The 19598-nt window shown below is 41.8% G+C and overlaps 1 protein-coding gene across 3 annotated transcripts in view; it reads left to right on the top strand.

Moving 5' to 3' along the window:
* ptprfa (protein tyrosine phosphatase receptor type Fa) overlaps positions 1-19598 on the top strand; it is a 227574-nt gene that overhangs the window by 114901 nt on the left and 93075 nt on the right. For all 3 annotated transcript variants that reach the window (XM_076079290.1, XM_076079291.1, XM_076079293.1), the window contains 5 exons: positions 6487-6604; positions 8047-8628; positions 10114-10211; positions 12251-12507; positions 15226-15307. In XM_076079290.1, coding sequence (XP_075935405.1) covers positions 6487-6604; positions 8047-8628; positions 10114-10211; positions 12251-12507; positions 15226-15307 — 1137 coding nt within the window. The remainder of the gene's footprint in view (positions 1-6486; positions 6605-8046; positions 8629-10113; positions 10212-12250; positions 12508-15225; positions 15308-19598) is intronic.

Raw genomic sequence — 19598 nt, forward strand, 5'->3', positions numbered from 1 at the left:
ATGCTTTCTATTGCTTCTCTGTTAAAAGTTAACAAGAACTTGGCACTGGAATTTTGCCTTCTTAAGTTTCCTTACGAATATGCATTATGAGGTTTCTTCACCAGGATGGAGTGTGTGAGGACCACGTCAGGTTGTTTGTGATGCTGATTACCAGGAACTTAAAGCTGTTAACTTGCTCCACCTCAGCTCCATTGATGTAGACAGGGGTGTGCGTCTTCTCCTCCTTTTTTTAAAATCAACAATCAGCTCCTTGGTTTTACTGACATTGTGCAGTAAGTTGTTCTCTGAGCACCACTCGGCAAGGTTCTTAATTTCCTCTCTATATGAAGTCTCAGTGGTGTTTGTAATCCTGCCAATGACAGCAGTCTCATTTGGGATAGCAGTCGTGGGTGTACAGCATGAACAGGAGGGGGCTGAGCACACAGCCCTGCGGGGCTCCGGTGTTCAACACTAGAGTGGAGGAGGTTTGGCAGCCAATCTGAACTGCCCGGGGTCTGTTTGTCAGGAAGTCTAACGACAAGTTGCAGAGTGTGGTTCACAAGCCCAGAGTGCTAAGTTGACCAATCAGTTTCATGGGGGAGATTGTGTCGAAGGCAGGCGGCAACCTCCGGTTCTGCCGAGTGAAGCCAATGCAGACGAGTCTTAAAACTTGCATTCTCTCTATTGACTCCTCAAGTTGCAAACAGAAGTCAGATTGCATGGAAGTCTTTGAGAAAATGACTCTACTTCTCATTTGATTCATTACCTCAGTAAACTGCATGATCTTCATTTTGTAAATTATGGTCCATTTAGAGTCAAATAGACCAGTGGTCCCCAACCTGTTTTGCACCACGGACCGGTTTCATGTAAGACAATATTTTCACGGACCGGCCTTCAAGGTGTGGCGGAAAAACACGACGAAATAAAATGATACGATCGGCATGAAAACAAATATAAAATGCATAAATAAATACAAATCACAATAATGCTGAATCAGTGGGAGCCCTGAGCTTGTTTCTCTGCAACGAGACGGTCCCATCTGGGGGTAATGGGAGACAATGACACCCGCAGTGTGTTCCTCATGTCCAGTCTACTCCGTTTAGTTTTGATTGCTGTCACTGCAGAACATCCCGCTTCACAGAGAGGATGTGTGAAATGGAAGCAGGGTTTTCAGTGCTTTAGTGGCGATCTCAGGATATTCAGCCTTGATTTGAATCAAACACCAGCAGAGTTGTTGCAAACATACTTTTAAGGCCACTGTCATTTACAACCTCCAGCAGCTGATCTTCCTCTGTCACCACATGTTCTGCAGAGCGGGCTTGGCGCGTCAGAATTACTCCTGATATTTAATCAGACTCCTGATATTGTCTGTTAAATGAAGCTTTCATGTTCTTGGAAGTTGTAGCTCTTCTTCTGTCTCCTTAGTGGCCTTTCCTCTTTGCAAAGAAGCTCTCCAAAAGTTATTCACTCATTTTCTCTAGTTTGTGGGCTTACTGTTTGAGGTAACGTATCACGTGATCGAGACAGTGTCTTGACATGTCAAGAGGAACAGGCGGATGAGATTGGGAGAGAATCCGGTCATTTTTCAAAATAAAACTTCTTTCAGACTCTGATAATCAATAAAACGGAAATAATATAATATGTATTCTTTCTGTGCGGCCCGGTACCAAACGACCCACGGCCCGGTACCGGTAATGTGGGTTTCTTAACCCTAAATTAAAAGGATTTAAGTTATAATAACAGAAATGTGCTTAAATATATTTTACATTTATATAACTCCATGTACAATATTTTCACACTTGAATAAACAATAATCAAATGCAGAGACAGTTATTTACCAATATGTTAGGAGTAGTTACATTTATACAGTCTTACATCTACAATGCTGATGCTGATGTGGCCCAGAGAGAAGATGAGTTTGACACCCCTGCTCTAGATGATCCATCGAATTCTTCTTCAACAAGGACTACTACCTCTGTGACAGAAAGTAGTTCCAATCAAAAACCAAACTAAAACCAAAACTGTTGTGTGTAGTGTGGGACAAGGAGGGGAAATGTAAAAACAAAAAGAAGTTGTACTTTGGTTGAACTATTCCTTTAAATCACAGCATCATGCCCGGTAAGCGGAAGCTAGTCTCAGTATCACTGCTTGTCCACACTGCTGCTCTTTTGATGACCAACTGTGACCGACTGTGGGCGGAGTCAGAGTTCTTGGATCCATGTACGGTCTCTTGCAGCTGCAAAGTTTAACTCAAGCACATCATTTATTTTCCACAGCTTTGATATTGCTTTACATAACGTTTCATCATTTTGATGAGTGAACAGCTCACTAGCAAGTAGCTAATTATGAGTTAGAATTAATGGGAAATAAACAGTGAAATTCTTTTAAAGTAGGATGGGTGCAATCCTTCTTTTAGGAACATTTTTCGGGATCTTTTTTTAAGTCTTGTAGTCCATTAGAGGTTGGACTGAACTAGATGCTCTGAAATTCGAAAAAAATCACACTAAGGGATCTGATCCTGAATGAGTGACCATGGAGCATTCAGCCATGGCTGGTCCCACTACTCTTTTGAAATCAAATCTGCAACGTCATGTCTGAGGCATCAGGTCTGGTCCATGCAGTCCTTTAAGGCTAGGGTTTATTTTATTTTTATTTTGGAGCTAGTGCTGCGAGCTACTTTTATTGAAAAAGACTTAGCAACACTGGGCTGGGTTTTTAATATCTAGTGTTTCTCAGCATTACTAAGCCTAGCTTTGTTAGTTGTTCAGAGCTTCCAGATTCCAAATATTAATATTTCTACATTGTATGTGCTTGTAGGTTCCCACTACAGATATTTGCATGTTTTTTAATGTTCTGTCAGAACCTTTTTAGAACTGCCTACTGCAACTTGCCATGGCAAAGAGGTCTGTGATTGGTTATTTTAAATTACAATCAAAAAACGTTACAGTCAAAAATGAGGTTGCTTTCAAGAAAAAGAAAGCTCAGTTCACCCAACTAACAAAACAACGTATTCTTTCACTTACCTCCATCAAGATGGTTTTGGTTTTATTTGTCCAGGATATATCTGTCTCTTGAGATGTCTGCCTCCCATTTAATACAATGGAAGTGTGTTTCATTGATTGTTCTTGCAGCATTGGAAAAAGTACATGAAAACAACTCAACAGCATCATCTCTTTCCAGAGACAGTGTCCCTGTTTAATCTGGATAATCCACAGAACACACCGAGGAACCGAAGGAATAGTCCCTCTAAGAAATTGTCACTGTGTTTTGGAGAGATGGCTGTTGAATGTTTTACCTTTCTGCATGGACAGGGCCAGGACTAAGATTGTATTAATTGATTTGGCTATTTTTAGCGGGTTTTAGTGTTTAAAACCCTTGTAATGTCCTGGGCTCAATTTTGACCCCATTAGACGTTTAACGTCTCTAAATAAATGAGACATCATATTTTTGGTTTAATATTTAATGACTTTTCCTAATTTAATGGGGACAACTGGGTAAACATAAACTCAACATGTTGATATGTAAAGTGATATGTAAAGCCATTAAAACACCCAAAAAATATATCTTTCCAATTTTAGGTCAATCAGTGAGATTTGATGGTGATCTGCATATTTCTCCATAGTAACAGGGATTCTGGATGTATACGGGTTTGGGTGTCGGGGGAGTTGTTTTATTTAAAGGGATATTTAGGTAGTCAACAAAAAACTAAGTACCTGACACATAAACTTGGGTAGCAATTTTAATTACAATAATGTTCTGCAGGTTCAAATTGCTGGGGTCAAGATGACCCGAGGATAACAGGTGTTAGTAAATTTGAAGGTAACAGGAGGGTTAAATGTTGACATGTTTTATATGTCAGGTAATGACTTGGAATAAAGTTGACTAAAGAGTTGAAACACAGAGGTGGGTGATAATTTATACTGTATGCTTTATAAACAGTCAAACCTGACGGGGTCATTTCTGACCCCAGAGGACAACAGGTGTATGGCAATCGGGAGGACATTAAGGGTTAAAAGAACCTGCATCCACACGCTAATGTTGGCGGGAACAATGTGTGAAGCAACCCAGACCAGACTTTAGGCCCTTGATCTAAGGTGAATCTGTTTGCAGAATGGTAAATTAGCCAAGGTTCCCTGGCTGCAATTAAAAATGTCAAATTAAATTAAACCATAAATTTGACATCCCCCCCCCCCGTTGGCGATAATGGTTGAAAAGAAAGGGAGGTGAAGGACAGCGGCATGTGATGTTTGACACACAGGAAGTCACCACCGATTGATTGGCTCCCGTTGAACTATACATTCACCTCCTTAATGTAAAGTCTTTCATGTGTTCAGTCCTTGGGAATTCATCCCCACAGACTCTGGTTGCTGTGAGTAACAACAGACAGATGAAAGACCAACTGGATTTATTCTTTTCATTCCTTCTCCAAATGCATGAAAGTCTCTGGCAGCAGAAGTGAAAAAGAATACCAGCAGATTAAAATAATGAGGGTTTAGAGGACCTCGGTAGCTTCACATGAGTCACATTTCTCTCTTATCTTTCACCTTCTTAGCCCGCAGAGAAGACAGGAAGGAGGGAGGGATGCATCTGAACTCTTCAGGGCCAGCTGAATTCTGCCCTGTGCATGTCTCCTTGTTAATGCACAGAATAACCTTTTTAAACATCCTGTGATAGATATAAAATTGCCAGGCATGAAATAATAATTAGAGAGCTGGTTGTCGCTGGAACCCTGGCTGCTCTGGCAGGGCCTTGCTAATTTGCACTGTCATCTCCGTGGATGGCACGGCAAGCCCGAGGCTGTAGGCGGAGGCGCCAGTCTGATGGGGGGGGGGGATAAAACCTGCTGGGTGTTCTCTGCTGGAACTATCATCCGGCACCCACACCTCCGCCACCATCCCGCTGCTATTTGTCTCTCATCACAAGCTGCTTTATCTCTGCAGCTCCTCTCCACTCATCACTCAGGAGCACCACTAGAAAGGCTTCTTCTGCTATCGGAGAGGAGTGGGCCTTTTCCAAAGGCTTTGAATGGACTCCCAGCAGCTGACAGAATGCATGTTGCTGTATTAACAAGGCGTGTCTGAGCAGCAGAGCAGCATGTATGAACGTGTGCTCTGTGATGTGTGTGGGCAGGCGTCTTCTTGAGGGGACATATCGAGTTTGATGTGCATCTGAAGTCTCTTGTTTTTGCTGTTTTCTTTGCCTTTGAGCCTTCAATACTGTCATACAGTGCATGCGTGTGTGTGTCATATGGGAATGAGAAGCATGAAATGACCAGTTTATTAGATCAAATACAGTATCTGAGTACAGCATAGGCCTGGGACCTAGTTTATGCAGTCAGCTGAGGCTGAAGGCGGTTTCTGACCAAACGGAGAACTATCCACCATTTAACATCTAACACAAGCAAAATAGGCGTCATGATACCTTTTTTAATTTCAGTTTGAATTGACTTATTTGGCTCAACGGGTGTGTTTTGTGCTACTAGGTTAGCTCACTGAGCAGCGTTCTTTGCTCAGTGGGTGTGTGCTGATGAACAAGTTAACTTCCGGACTTTACTGTTGGTTTATTTGTCCGTGCTTTCTTCCATTTCTGTACACTTACGGCATGAATGGTTCCTCTTGTGTTGGGTTAGGTCTCCTCTAAAGTTAAGAAAGTCCTGCAAGCTTGTTCTGAGGACTATGATCGTTCCTTGTTCTTGCGGTGCGGATACAATAAAAAGGGAATTCTTGAAACTATGCAAAAGGTCTTCCGATCTAAAAACACCTTAAGTTGCTGCTACTTTCACAACATCCCCCTCTCACCGCAGTGTAGATCCAGTGGACCCTGTGGACCCAAGCTATGCTGTCACTCTTAATCAACGTGTTCTACATTCATAAAACAATCTGTTTCAAATGAATAGGCCGACTGAAATTTCATTAATTTCAGTTATTTAATTATAAGAACAACAGACATTAGTCATCACTTCTGTAAACGTGCCAGTGTTAGTCAGCTGGCTGCAGTTCTTTGACATTGACGTGATCTTGATGTTTCTAAGCCAATGAGGGGATGTTTAAAATGTACAGACAAATAACACTGTAGCTAGCAGCTTACAGTGAGGAGACAGCAAACTGTTGTAAACAGACCTCCAGGTTAGTCTAACTGGTTTCAAAGACAAACTGTAAACTGACTGTCCTTAAAGATCCATCACAGTTTAAACACTCACTTCCTGCTATCTAACAGTACCGTCAAGGACCAGGAAACTTCATTGAGCATTTCATCTGAATGCACTCCAGCTTTACATTCATGACCCTCACTTGATGTTTTCCTCAAAGAACAGTTTGAAGAGTGTTGGAAGTGCATTTTGTCACTGAGCTTGTCTCATTTGCCTTGTAAAGTGTACTGGCTGACAGCACAGCGAACAGAGGCCATTGTCTCAACCTGAATGTTGCCTCTTTCCCTCGATCTTCATTCCTCTCTGTGTCCCTCCCTCCCTCCCTCTTTCCTCCTCTTCTTCGTCTCTCGACCACACAGCAGGCCATTGTGACAGGTCTGCTGCCAGAGACAACCTACTCTGTGACTGTGGCTGCGTATACCACCAAGGGGGATGGAGCTCGCAGCAAGGCCAAGGTGGTCACCACCACAGGAGCAGGTATGTTGCATCCACCACATTTTCCCCCCATCTTCACGGTTTACTGTCTACCGCCACTATTGTTATGGTTTGATTAGGTTTAGAAAAGAAAAAAAAGTACTTAGTGTTGTATTAGTGTTGTATTCTCAAGGCCGGTCTCAAAACCCCTTTTTGAAGGTCTTGTCTTGGTCTAAGACAAAGAGGACTTTATATCAAGAGGGGTCAAGACCACAACTGCAGTACAGGTTATAACTTAACTGCCCGTGCATTGTCTGATTTATTTGTTAACATCAAACTGTGATGAATTACAATAGGATTGACCTCTGCAAAGCCTTTTGATTATTTTATCAAGACGTTTCTAATGGGACACTTATACATACACACATATGCAGTATACACGGGGGAAAAGAGGTGAATGAAGAGGAATCCTCATTAGCTTTTATGGGAATGTGGATTAGTGTGAGGAGTGCCTGTGGGTTACATGTTCCTTTGTCATCTCTGACTGGTCGTGGTCTTGACTCGGTTTCAATACACTCTGGTCTTGGTTTAGGTGCTCTTTAAACACTGCTTTAAAGGTTATGGTTAAGTTATGGTTTAAATTATGGTTTATTCCTTTATTTTAATTGCTAGCCATTGGTTTTATTGTTTATGATAACAGTATACTCAGCGAAGTAATTGCAGAGATCCAAAAATAGATCCAACAGGGCAACAAGCATGAGAGGCAGGTTGTAAACAAACCTCAAATTTATTTTGAAGAGGAAAAAATATGGAGAATGTTAAAGTTACACCATTCTAAACATCAATTCCAGGTTAACTTTGACTTACTGTACTTGCCTTAGTTGTTGGCTCACACTTTGTTACCGTGCAATGAGGGATTATTTCCGACAAATAATCCGAGAGCTAATCTCTCCGCGTGTTTACAACCTGTTTGATCGTCTGACTGCTCGTGCATGTTGCCCCGTGTTCTTAGAGGAGTCATGTTTCATAACCTTGTAATTATGACATCTTTTTAAACTAGTTCCCATTTTCTCCACTCGATAGCAAGTCAAATAGGACGCCGATGTGTTAAAGGATCAGTGTGTAAGATTTGGCGGCGTCTAGTGGCGAGGTTGTGGATTGCAACCAACTGAAACTTCTCCAGTGCACCAAGCGTGGAGGACTAACGGCAACGCAAAACACAAATGGTTCTTGCTAGATCCAGTGCTTGCTTTGTCCGTTCTTGGCTGCTGTAGAAACATGGTGGTGCAACATGGTGAAGTAGGCTCATTCGATGCTCACCAAAACACAATGATTCTTAGTTTCAGGTGATTATATACTAATAAAAACCTAGTTATGAATATTATATCAATGCTGCCAATAGATCCCCCAAAATGCTACACACTGTACCTTTAAGGGTTATTGTAGTGTACATGTATTGAAGGGAGACGTCTTGAGTGTAATCAAGATATGGGAATGTCTCCCAGTTCCTGGCAAGCCCACTATGATGATCAGCACCACCATAGGGAACACTGCCCTGATCCAGTGGCAGCCTCCCAAGGAGATGGTCGGGGAGCACGTGGGATACCAGCTGCAGTACAAGAGAGCAGAGGAGGAGGCCTTCACCGTCAAAGACTTCAGGAAGGCAGACGATCATTTCACAGTGACCGGCCTCCACAAGGGAGCCACCTACATCTTCAAGCTGTGCGGCAAAAACCGAGCAGGCAACGGGGAGGAATACGTGAAGGAGATCAGCACCCCCGAGGACGTCCCCAGCAGCTATCCCCAGAATCTGAGCGTGGTCGGCCTGACCGCCACCTCCACCAACCTGGCCTGGGAGCCCCCTCCTCTGGCCGAGAGGAACGGGAAGATTGTCAAGTACGCGGTGGTGTACAGAGATATCAATAGCCAGCACAACAACACCAACAGCACCACAGAAACGCAGATGACGGTCCAAGGCTTGCAGCCAGACACAACCTACGACATCAGAGTTCAAGGCTTCACCAACAAGGGGGGAGGGCCCATCAGCCCCAGCATTCAGAGTCGGACCATGTCCACCTCCATGCCAGGTGAGAGCCACAGACTACCTCAGCACTCCGTACATTACTCCATCATTTGGAAATGTAGGGCTCTATTAGCCTGAAACAGGAAAAAAACACAAACATTTTTTTCAAATGCACGTTTTTTACATTTTGGTGACCACAAGTGCAGCTCAGCGCAATGTGGAGGAAAGGCTGAATACTTTGTTAGCAGGAGGAACACAGAACCAGAAGGGGGAGGCAGGTGAGCTTCAGTACTGACCATAATGAGCTCCCCCCTTCCCTTCTTCTTTCAAAAACAGCAACAGTTGAAAGGCTGAGGTGACAAGAAACACATGAAATTCCCCCCAAAAAACCCACAGACAAAGATTAAAACAAATATGCTGTTAATGGCGGGACAAACAAGCAGCTGATGTATATTGGTGCAGTATCAGTATCAATATCAGTGCAGCTCTAGTCGTCCAAACTATCAATAAAGCTTAATTGATACATTTTAACTCCGCTTAAAAACACTGAACATAAACGAGAGTTTAAAGTGCGAAATCGATATAATAAATATTATATATGGTATAGAATAAGATATTACTTCTTATTTATCAAACAGAAAAAAAGAAAAGAAAATGAAACAGTCCTCGTATTTTTAACCAACAAATGCAAAATGGCGTCCGCACGGCGTCAGCTGTGCGTAAAGTACGGCAGATTTTGAAGAGGAGTGAGTGTGATCCTCTGCCGTGGAGTTAGTTCTGAGAAGAAGGAAACACAAGTGAACATATTGTTTTCAGATTATGTAGATCAACTTCCACGGGCGTAAACCACAACTGCAAATAGAAGAAAGAAACTGAGACAGAATGCTGTTACTGTTAGACCCTGACCAATCCAGTTGCTGTGTCGGGACATTTGAATAATGAATGAAGTTGCTGCTGCTGTCCGTGTCATCCTGTAGAATGACACACACCACCTCTCTAAAATCAGAAAGTGCAGATGGAACACATGTAGCCTATCACTCCTGCTGCTGTGTGACTACAGCTGTTTAATCAATTGCATGGAAGAGATCAGACATTCTACAAGTTGTTGTAAACATAAGTATTTCTGTGGTCACTGGATTACACTGGTAAGACTCACATTAAAATAGTATTTTATCTTTATTTAATGATCTGCAGCAGATGTAAAAACAAAGACTCAGGTCAGTTAAGAGTAGAAGCCCAGCTTTTTATTTTGAAGGCTGTTATAATGACATTGGTATTGGTCCTGTGTAATTGCTGTATACCTAAGATGTAATGTATGAAACCCTTCTTCTGCGTTCTTTTTATTAAGTGGATGTTTTTATTCCTATCTTGGTCAGAGGTGCCACAGTATTGAGACAATGCTGTGTCCAAATACGACAGGCTGTGCTCTCGTTTTGATGAATTTGCACAGTGTACATTGTTCTCTCATTTTAGCTCTTCAACTTTGAATCATCTCAGTCATATTTACAATTAAATTAACTACCTGATAATCATCTAGACCTTCCCTCAGTGTTCACCAAGAACTTTGCCGTGAAGGCTGTGACGAAAACCTCTGTCCTGCTGACCTGGGAAGTGCCAGAAACCTTCAAATCCCAAGTTCCTCTCAAGGTAAGATTGCATCACGCGTCACCTCGACAGACCTTCCACCTAGCTGCAGCATTTACACGTTACAGCCACTGAATTTAACAACCAAAGGAGGTATACTGATAATCTAGAACCTTGTACTCAAACGTTTGTGAATTTCAACACAGAGGTTCCATATGAAACTGCTTCCGAGACAATAATATGGACCACTAGGTGGAGACAAAATTATAACTAGAAAATGCATTTTCTGCTGAAAATGCGTTGGAATGCTGAAAGCTGAAATTAATTGCAAAAACATTGCTGAAAATAGATGTCCAATTCAAAACAAATTGCTAAAAGCTTAATAATTCAAAAAGTTTAAAGATTATAAATATGAAGAGATATAGCACCCATGAGCTGAAAGAGTTCATGGAACAGCATTGGGTGGAACAGCATTCCAACAACTATTGAGTCGGCCTTATCACAAAAAGGCACCTGAAGTAAGTCCTACGAATGTCTGACACGGTCCTGAATAATAGAACTCATCCATGGTAGGCAGATAATACATGTTATTATACACTCTTAGAAATAAAGGTGCTAACTACAACCATATAGGGTTCTTCGGCTTGTCCTTATAGGAGAACCCTTTTTGTGTTCCTGGTAGAACCTTTTATAAAAGAACCCTTTGGGGTTCTGCCTAGAACCATCCGTGAAAGGTTCCATCCAGAACCCTCTATGAAATTTCTATCCAGAACCTTTCCACTTTGTAAGGGTGCTAACGAGATGCAACCCAGCAGGGTCTGCGGAGAACCCTCTTAGATTCCATGGGTTTCATCCAGAACCCACCCATTGGGTTCTACTGGGAACCTTTTATATTCCAAAGCGTTGCCTTTTTTTACATCCACTCTTTCAATAATCCTTGAAGAACCCTTTCAAAAAGGGTATTTCTGATGAAAGGTGTGCTACATGGACCCTTAGTCTCACAGAGAACCCTTAGAATCCCTTTCTCCACAAAAGGTTTTTCTAGAAGGAAATGGGGCTAGAACCTGTTTGGAACCCTGATTTCTAAGAGTGAAACTGTAGATGCAGACAGGAGGTGGTTATTAACACGGTATAATGTAATGACTTCAGTAATAGAAACAGTTTGTACATTTATATGAGATATTTGAGATATTCTCTTTTGTACTCCGTAACAGAGCAGCTGCAACATAAATCATCAAGAAAATCTATTTGCAGCATATTAAACTGTCTGTAACTGAGTTTTATGACCGGCTGTTTGTTGAGGGACGTCTTGATGAGAAGCTAAAAGGCAGAAACAAAAGTTTATGACCATGTGTCATCAACTAAATAATAGTAACCAAGTAAATCATACCTTATTTTTATAGCACCTTGTAACACAAAACAATGTGTTGTAGTGCTTCACAGAATCAAAAGCAGAGAACACGGAGGCAGCAGGGATACAATGATACAACTAAGTGAGCTGAAGCTACATATCATTTATTAAACCAAAACATACTAATGTACGTTTTAATACAGTTTTGTCCGTTAAAAGTTGTAATAGTTCACAGCCCTTTTATGAAAGAATGTCAATATTTTTGGGAATGCGCTCAATCCTTGTCTTTCCTGAGATTCATGTCAATCTCCTGTTATCTGCATTAAGTACGGAGCTGAAGTGAGAACATGGTATGGTTAGCTTAGCATAAAGACTGTAAGAATGCAGATTTAGCATACAGATATATTAGCGTTATTCATTTTATAATCTAACTCAACGAGACAGGTAGTAAATTTATCTGGATTATAAATCAAAGAGATGAATTAATGGTACAAGGAAGAGAAGAGGAAAATTGTCAAAGTATTACTATATGTTGATGGTAACTTTTTATGATATAGGTTACTGAGGCACAAGCATTGAAATGTAATCCAACTTCATGACTTATTCCAGAATTTAGTTTTTGTCAAGATTAATTTAGAAAAAGAGAAAAAAACGTATTTTTCCTGAAGTCAGTTCCACAGACAGTGTAGTAAACACTATGTAATCAATCAAAACTGTATCACTGTTAAAAAGACCTTCATCCGGGCTTCAGATCCTGTACAACCAGCAGAGTGTGGAGGTTCAAGGCGACCTGAAGAGGAAGCTGATCACACAGCTGCAGCCGGATACGGATTATTCCTTCGTGCTCATGAGCCGGGGGAACAGTGCCGGCGGCCTCCAGCAGCAGGTTTCCATCCGAACAGCCCCAGACCTGCTGAAGATGAAACCGGCTCGATACCCACACGATGTGGAGGAGGGTGGCAAAGTCACCATCAGTCTGTCCAGGCTGCCTGCAGAAGCCCCCGTCAGGTCTGTGCTGTTTGTTTGTCTGAGTGGAAACCATACTGGAAGAAATATGGGATAATTCATGATTTCATAGATGGCTCTGAAATGTCTTCTCTCCTCTGTACATCAGTTTGATATTATAGTCGTGGGAAGTAGTTAAGGCTGGCTTTATATAAAAGCAAATAAAAGCTGTAATAATTGACCTTGATGTCCAATCAGTGTTGATGGTGCGGTGCCGGCAGTGGCCACATGTACCAGGATGCATTACGTTGGTGCCCAGACACAGCGTTAGGTGACATAAATACTCACTTAATGGTTGCATTCATTAAAAAATGTAATCATTTGTTAATTTACAAAGCTACATGTTTTTATATCTAAATGTGCTCAAGAATTCACATCGATAAAAAATGCATCATTTTAATGACAGTCACATTTGAAACGTTCCCTCGGATGCAGTGACACAAAACTGATCAGTTTTTTTAAACCAGTAAAAGCTCCTCAGAATGTGGTGAGGAAATTCAACCCTGAACACATTAAATTTGTATTGGCGATGGCAGGCGGTGATGCTGAGCCGACAGCACAGTGTGTGGAATGAGATGAGATTCTGTCAAATGAGGCGCTAAAACCATTGAAGCTCCAGAGACACTGCACCACAAAGCACAAAGCACCTGGGATGTGTTGGCAAGCCAAATAACTACATCTTAAGGAAAGGGGACGGGCTTCAGGCACAACACAGTCATCACTACCGACAGCAGCGTCAATTCATCTTTTGCAACCGCTATCTGCCCCTTCTCAAGGTCCGAGTCACCAAAGATGTGCTAATGAGGTTAAAGAGCAAACACGCCTTCTTCCTTGCCACTGTGTGCAATTGACAGTTTTTGCATCTAATTGAAATGATCCATGTGGCAAGGTATAGATACGCCATCTTATGTAAGAATGCTGTCAATCCCTATCTTTTGTGAGGTTCATGTCAATCTCCTGTTATCTACATTAAGTACGGAGCTGAAGTGAGGACATGGTTAGCATAGCTTAGCATAAACACTGTAAGCATGCAAATTTAGCTTGGAGATATGATAGTGGTATCGATTTTATCATCTAACTCTCAACAAGTAAGGTAGTAAGCATATGTGGGTTATGAGTCAGAGAGATGAATTAATAGTACAAAGAAGAGGAACATTGTCAATGTATCACTTTTTATAATACAGGTAACTGAGGCACAAATATAGGCCCAACATGTGGGTTGTGAGGGGGAGAGTCAGCAGCGATCCTATAGTACGTCTCATTAACAGAGACGCTGTGCACATTTACACATGAGACACAGCAGCGTCACTTCATTGATTATTTAAATGTATTATCAAATATGACATTTATCTCTCATGACACAACTGACATTGCCTCCTGTCATTGATAATAATAATAATTGTACTGTGAATGTGTGGCTATTAGACCTGATCTTTGTTTATTGGACTGTTTTTCGCAGAGAGGCTCATTTACATAGAAAGGGGATGATTTTACACTAAATCACTCAGGAAAACGTGCAAAGAGCACAGGAACACCGAGGCGCTATTTGCAGTGGCGGGCCGTGTGTTTCATACCTGGGCCTTCAGTGCTGTCCTACTACAGTTGAACCTCCTCCTAATGACCTCATTATGACGCCACAGCTACGGTTATTATTTGTTTCTAGGGGTGTAACAAGGCTTACAGACACAACAATACGTTTGAATAATACTAGTGCATTTGGAAAATGCAGAAGCTTAAATTGTGGAAAATATAATGTTTTCGGTGGACTACGCTCAACCTGGTAACATGCTGTCTGACACTCCCACCCCGGAACCACAACATTGTACTCTGGTGAGGCGCGTGTGTGCAGAATCAGCACAATCCTTTTGTGAATTCTTCCCTCGGTGTGTGAGCAGTGTGAAGACCTTAAAGGCCTCAACACACAGCAGCCTAGTGAGGCTAAGTCAAGTGGAGCCACACAAGAGATGCACACAGACAATGTGTTCTTGTATTCAATCAATAGCTCAGCTTGTCTGCAGCCATTACAAGCCTGGTTTATTTACTTCTTCTTCTGTTCTAGCCAGTTCATAACGAGGCAATTATCCGCTGCAGCAGAGAGTTCTTTTCAGGTCAGAGTTTCAGACACAAACAAAACATTCAGTCCCACAACACAACAACGCCATGATTATAAGCACATGGCCATGCTAACAATAGCCCCAGTGCCCCTTCAGAGCTTTCTCCTGACGCTAAAAAGCAATTTATTTAAGTGTTGAGCTTTTAAACCACAGTTGATCAGCGAAGACAATCCCAAATGCAAAGGCTGCAATTCAGTGGAAGGTTACTTTTTTATTATTACCCAGCTCGATCGAGGAGACAGGCACTGCAAATTACTTGGACTTAATTGTGTTTCAAGTGTTTGTTTCTCTGAAGAAATTGCCCACAAGTAAGCTGTAAAAAGAGAAGTGGGTCTGATGGAGAAACCCCCCCCAACTAATACCATTTCAATATGAATGCCTAACCCAGACCTTCTCATTAGTAGCAGAGCAAACTTATCCCATCGGTGTTTAGGAGAAGAGGAGACGTGAATGTAAAAAGTTTATAACAAATATGAAGAAAACTCTTGAGACATTAGAGCATAGATGACTGAAATCAAACAGCTTGTAAATCACGTTGAAGCTGTGTTTCCGATGGGTGTATTCAATATGGGTGTGTAATACAGCTGTGCCACTGTGTTTGATACAGGTGGTACTACATAGTGGTTGTTCCTGTTACCCCGGTTTCTCTGAAGAGATGGGAGAACCCCGAAGACATGGACATACATGAGGTGAGTGGACGTATACTTGTATTCGCCATGCAAAGGGACAAAGTCTCTCTCGAGTTGACTCGAGTCCCCTAAAAGCTTCTCCCAAAAAGGTAAACCTTTCCATTTTCAGGTTTTTGGTTAAGGTCAGGCTTGGAGTTAAGCTTGTGGTGGCTATGATTAATGGTAACTTTGTTCTTCTAAACAAACAGTTATGTTTAAATTATGTTCAAACACACTGGAACCTCATGTTATAAACACTTATGTACAATCAGTAGATATTCAGATTGTTTTCCTTTGACCGTCTCTCAGTGCGACAGTCTTTTTACACAAATGGAGTAGGACAGGTAGCCTATATAGCACTTTGGGGGCGTTAATTATGCTAATGATGCCACCTCAATAAAGAGCACATGTTCACAAACAGGAGGCAATCATCAGGTTGAAACAAGGAATTGATATACAGGTTTGTGCTCTTAGACAGTTTGCTGAATCTGATTTGTAACACTGTATTTGTAACACTGTGTTTGTAACACTGTGTCGGCAAAACTGATGAAAAATCTGCACGAGGCAAATTGTGTGTATCGTTGGGGCCTAATGGAAACCTTGCATGCATTTCCTTTCTGAAAAGACATTTTCAAAGCAACCTTTTGAGCTAAAAACCTACATTTTATTTACATCCATGTTTGGAAGCTGTTTATTGGCTACATTTCCAAGACTTGAATTGTTGATCAGTAGAAGCGCGAGAAGCCAAGGAACGCATCCACTTAACATTTGCGTTACTGACCTCTTTGTGAAGTGACGCCCACACGCTTTCGACACACCTAGTAGAGCATGTGATGCAACGAAAACAGGGACCTGCTCATGAAAACCTGTTGGCTTTTCATAGCAGCGGGCGGGCCGTCAGAGTGATAGTCCAGCAAAAATGGTCTTGCTAGATTGGTAAGGGTCCACACGATCCAATCCAGTAAAAGATTTAGTCCAAAACACATTATTACGTCCATAAACACCCACGGGGGGCTGTTGCATCATTTCAAATTAGCCAGTAGATATTGATGATTTTCTATGTATTTTTAGTCATATCTCCCATTAACATGTAAACATTGCCGGTCTCTGGGTACATCCCAAGTCTCTTAATTCTCATTTCCTCGCTCCTCGATCCTCGCTTGAACCGGAAATTGTTCTGCGCCGCCATATTGACGGCCGTCCCAAAGCTCTAAAGTAGCTCGGAGGAGCGAGGATCGAGGAGGGACCTCGCAGGAGCCATGAGCGAGGACCCACGAGAACAGACTTCCAGGAAGTCTTTTAACGGCCGACACGCCCCCTCATTGTTCATCAGTTATGTGATTGAACGCTGCAGCCGATCGGACTGACTGACTGACTGGAGTTTAACACCAGAGTGAAGACGGATCACAGAATAAACTCAAGCTTTATATTTGATTAGGTTGATTCACCATCTGGTTTAAATAAATGTTCATTGTAGTCTGAACAACAAAAGGACCACAAACAACTTTCTACATTTGTTAGAAAGATTTGTGTTTTCATGATCTGATGTTTCCCTCAATAACTTTATTATGAATACAATTTCAGAGGGAGTCAGAGGGAGCTGGAGAGACTAAACACTTTTTACATCATTCCTGAGTGTTTGATGAGTTTTATCATTTAAGAGAAACAATAATCATATTCTGGGTTATTTAATAATGACGCCACAGTCACAATTTCAAAACGTACAGACGCAAATAATTCATAAATAAGACGATCGCATTCCGCCGGTAGAAATGGATCCTGTGCTTATAAACAGAACACAGGACACAGTTTGTTAACAGACTACAGAGAGAAACACCTCTACAGTGGTGATTACTGTGTGTCTTTATTAGTTATTAGTATTATTAGTTACTGTTATTAAGTACAGTGATCATGTGAACAGACGCAAACTTATCAAAAGTCTCTCCAGCTGTTAAAGCCGACTGACAGCTGATCAGCTGTGATCAGCTGATCCTCCGTCATCAGAAACAGACGTCGCTTCACGTGACGCAACTGAGGAAAGGACGTCTCATGTCTCTTAAAACATATTTCCTCGTTTCCTCTCTCCTCGCATGGTTTCCTCCATGCATCCCTGGTGGGAGGGACTAGGACGCAAGGAAAGGACCCAAGTGAGGGAAACGGGGATGCAATAAAGAGACTTGGGATGTACCCTCTGTGTCTCAAAATGGAGGCTGCATTCTGCCGGTTAGATTGATACCTCATTTGACCCAATAGGAGCTTCCATAGCCTGGTCACATTCTGGAACAGCCAACGAGAGCCCGCTTTGAAAGACAATGCCCGCCTCTCTTCTTTGGGTAATGCTCGAGCCAATTGCAACAGATCTTGTTCAAACGCATGCTTCGTTATAGCCAATGAAATTACGAAGAGAACGCTATGCAGATTCACGCAAAGCAACCTGGGAAAGCCTTTTGGAACTCAAATCTCGCACCGTCAGTGAGGTACTTATGACCGATCTTGAACACCAAAGTGTAGAATCTGTGAAAGTTGACAATGATTAAATATGTTATAGTTAACCATACATTGACATAAATAAACTATAGTTCGAATTTTGGACACATAGTTTATCGTAGTCTGTGCATTTTGACGTGGTTACTACGAGCCTCCAAATGCTCTTTTACGCGGACGTACTCTTAATAAACCATATGTAAAATATTCATTTTCTGTGGTATTGTTATCGAATTTGAACGTGTACCAGGTACTATGACTTCATGCTATGGTACCAGTGTGTTTTCCAGCTAATAAGTCCCAGCCATAGATAACTGCAGGCATCTGTTGGCCAAAAAAAATCCAGGCGGAAATAAAAACCTTCCGTTTCAGTGTGTTGTAGCTTCATTAGCTCAATGCCAGTAGCACTTACAGTGATTCTGACTGTTTGTGAAGAAACTTCAGAGTGTTACCGTTCAATAGAGACTAAAACCATACATGTACTCCCAATGGTTCAATAAGAGCTGTCAGTTTACTTTGGGTACGCCTTGGATAGGCGGTTTAGGCAAATTTTACAGGAGTGATAAGAGGTTTTAAACCCAAGCAGCTTGATTGGAATCCAGCCGTCTTTCATTTAATTATTTACACCTGTGTTCTTCCTACTGTAACATGTCAATGTGTCTTCTTTGGCTGTTTATTGCACGGCATGATATTATTGCATGTTATTTGCTGTAGCTTTGTGTAATCTAACTGGTTCTGTGCTGTGTCCTCACAGCCAACAAGAAACTACATTTCTGAAGCCCCTCCGGCAATAAAAACATTAGATGGGGCAAACATACTGACAATCTAACTTTTCTGACAGCCTTTTTGTTAGGGGGAATGAAAACATAACACTTGAACGCCCAGGGGAGATCATGGAGTCACCAAATTGTACTGGGGTCTTCCTCTGGGGAGCATGAATGTGCTCAGGAACTGTTAGAGCAATCAGCCTTTGGCGTTATGCAATATGTTCGTACATGTGGAATTTAGAGCTAGAGGCAAAGCGACAGGGTTAGAAAAATCTGAATATTCATGACCATTGTCTGGCCATTAAATGTTATGTGTACAAAGTTGGTCATGTAGCCTAATCATGGCGCCAAAGAAAGGTTTATCCAAACCAACCAAAATGGTCATCTTCCTCGGACCAATGAGTTTTTGTAAGTATCGTGAAAATGTGGAAATCATGTGTTGGCGTGGGGATTGTGATTGGGGAAAGGCTGAGCAGGGGGTCGCCAAAATCAGAAGGGACCACCAACATACACAACATATGTCATGGCAACTCTTCAATTTCTTGTGTACAAAATGTAAATTTGTACCTCAGGGAGGCACTTAAAGAAGGCTTATTGAGTGCTGTAAAAGGCCCATTCCCAAGGGAGCATGAATGTGCTCAGTAAATATTTGTTGGGAAACAAGTAGAGAGGTGGGTCAAGTGCTGGTATGAGACAAAAAGTCAAGAGATTGCTAAGCTCTAGGAGTGTACCTCTGGAGAGCATGGATATTAGCAAGAAATGTCATGACATCTTGCTGTTTGTTTTATGTTGCAGAGTTATATCCAAAAGTTATGAAAAATGGGAAATATTGACATGATGATGGCGTAATGGGGGAGAGTTGTGCCGCTGCTGAGCTATCAGCAGAGTTAGTCACAGAGTTACGCTGACGTCTGTGTTAAAAGGGAGAGCTGTTACGGCGACTCGGTGTGATGCTTTGATGATGTGTTATTTTTGTGGTCCAAACACCGGGAGATTTTTTAAAAAGCTAGCAGCAGTTAGCAGCTAACCTTACAGCGACCAGGAATGGCAGCTAATAGGGA

Source organism: Anarhichas minor, unplaced genomic scaffold (assembly GCF_050575085.1).
Source record: "Anarhichas minor isolate MPS153535 unplaced genomic scaffold, ASM5057508v1 ptg000071l, whole genome shotgun sequence".
NCBI lineage: Eukaryota > Metazoa > Chordata > Actinopteri > Perciformes > Anarhichadidae > Anarhichas > Anarhichas minor.